The sequence below is a fragment of the Limanda limanda genome, chromosome 22 (assembly GCF_963576545.1).
Source record: "Limanda limanda chromosome 22, fLimLim1.1, whole genome shotgun sequence".
NCBI lineage: Eukaryota > Metazoa > Chordata > Actinopteri > Pleuronectiformes > Pleuronectidae > Limanda > Limanda limanda.
The window spans coordinates 345,001-347,500 of record NC_083657.1 but is presented as its reverse complement, the minus strand read 5'-3'; the positions used below and the strand labels follow the sequence as shown (position 1 = coordinate 347,500).

Genomic DNA, 2,500 nt, shown 5'->3' with positions numbered 1-2,500 from the left:
ACTTATGAAGGGTTAGGAAATATTTAGTTCATGGTTCTAGATTAAGAATCTTTAGATAGTGTTTTATTGATGATAATGTCAGATTTTTGTGTTTATTTAACTTATTACAGATTTCAGTACTTTTATCATTTATTATAGTTTATTTACTCACAGAAGCTTTTAGCTGAGGTTGTACAGATTGTAGAATGTGAAGATTCTCCAGGAAACGTCACAGGAAGTAAAAGCACCAACAAATCATAATGTACAATATATTAAACCTCTTCACAAAGAAGGTTGAGACCTTTGGAGTTATAGACTGCAGAGGTTAAATATGTTTGATTCATGTGTTTTACAGTGTAAACTGACGTTTGACTTTTGTTATCATACATGTTATTGATCAGTGATCACGCGTGTTGGAGGTTTCATAACCTCACACTTTGTTCCATTAGCCCAGAGTCCTAGTTTGACATTTGTTCTGTAAAATATCATCTTTCAAAATCATATCATGAAACCTAATATATAACACACACATCTTTAATGGGTTCAACATTTCGACAGTATTCTCATAATCTGTACATTTTACTTATGATCTGATTTTTAAATATAAGATATTCAGATTATTAAAAAGCTATTTTTCTATTAACTTTTGTTTTTTCTCCTTAAAAACGTAAAAAGAATTGTGGGGGATTCTTTGAACCTGATGTTGTTGTTGACGAGTCACCGTGTGTTTCGTCCACCAGGAGGTGCTGGCGCGCGTGGTGGGCAGAGAAGGTTTCTTCTCTCTGTGGAAAGGTTTCACTCCGTACTACGCTCGCCTCGGGCCGCACACCGTCCTCACCTTCATCTTCCTGGAGCAGATGAACCGCCTCTACAAGACCCACGTGCTCGACCGCTAACGCACAACACACACACACAACAGAGACCCACGTGCTCGACCGCTAACGCACAACACACACACACAACAGAGACCCACGTGCTCGACCGCTAACGCACAACACACAACACACAGACACACACACACACAACAGAGACCCACACACACACACAACAGAGACCCACACACAGACCTGACCTCCTCATACCTCAAACGTGGAGTTAGAATTTACTCATACACACACACACACACACACAGACACACACTCTATTTAAATGGAAATTCTTTTTGTAAAGAAAAGAATGTAAACTAAATTTAGCTCACACATCGTTTTGTGATGTTTAGTCAAAATTAAGGATGAGTCTTATTTGTAGAATGGTGACCCCGCCCCCTCTTAACAATACACTCATGCCTCATGATCGGTAACCATGGTTACAGGTCTATTGATGGAGGATCAATAAATAAATAAACTGTCTCTTTGTCTTTGTGAATAAAACGTTGACCTCTGAAACTTTAAATACGACAAATTCTTCAGGTTCCCTTGAGTATCACTTCCTGTTTCACGTCTCTGCTGCGGCGCCGTGGACTCGACTTCTTCGTTCACTCGAACGGACGAACCAACTTCTCAGGATCTTAATGAGAGAAGTTCTTCAGCTTGGGTTCGAACGTTGAGTCTGACTCACAACGACCTGAGCAGAGTTCAGAGGTGACGGATCCTAAGTGAGACTGAAGCTGCTCTGATTGGTGGAGACGAGGATTCTAGTTCCCTTGTTACAACCTTTTTACTTTGTTCATCGCTTCCTGTCGTTTAGACGTTAAGAGACGAGATAAAACTTTATTGATCCCACACCGGAGAAATGACAGCAGCAGACAAGTCAGAAGGAGAAAATAAAGAACTACAGAATATGAACATAATATTCACCTTTCACTTCAGTGCAGTGGAACATGAGAATGTGAAAGCACCAGTTGATACTGACTCTGTTCTGATGGATCCTCAGTGTAATGGGTTTAAACGTTTCAATTCTCAGCTCAGGTGATGATAAGATGCAGAACATGCAGCTCTGAGCCACAGGTTTTAATGCTGATGAGTCACAATGCGTGTTTTTACTTGAGGCTGAAAGTCACGGAGATTTCAGAATTCAAACATGACGCACACGTCTGTGTTTCACCGTATAAGGACACGCACACTCTGTCATGTGCTTCTAATCAAGTGTCCTCACAAAGACACAACAAGTGCACACACACACACTGAGGAACCACTTCCTCTTTCCCGCTCGCCACCGCCTCTTTCATCTTGACTGTGTCGTTCTGCTTTAACCTCGGTTCACAGCATCTGGAGCGTTGACGGCTGAAGGAAGTGACCACGACCCGCCGGCCGCCATGTTGGAGGCTTCTGAAAGAACAATATAAAATATGTATAAAATCAGGTTAATCAAAACAAACGGATGAAAACGTGTATTTTAACTTCAATTTGAAATTATTTTATGTCGGATCATAAAACAATTTTATGAAACATGAGTTTTAATTTGTAGTTTTTAAATATTTAATTTAAACGGAGTGCATCTAAATTGTGTATTGTAATACACTAGTTTTGTGATACATTAGTTTTGTTTCTGAAAATAAACGACTTCTCGTCAAACTGCAGTT

The 2,500-nt window shown here is 39.9% G+C and overlaps 1 protein-coding gene across 1 annotated transcript in view; it reads left to right on the top strand.

The window, feature by feature from the left end:
- The window catches only part of slc25a11 (solute carrier family 25 member 11), a 6,994-nt gene extending 5,623 nt beyond the window's left edge, over positions 1-1,371 (top strand). Inside the window, exon 9 of the mRNA XM_061095937.1 lies at positions 720-1,371. Coding sequence (XP_060951920.1) covers positions 720-875 — 156 coding nt within the window. The 3' untranslated portion in view covers positions 876-1,371. The remainder of the gene's footprint in view (positions 1-719) is intronic.
- The last annotated feature ends 1,129 nt before the right edge of the window (positions 1,372-2,500 follow it).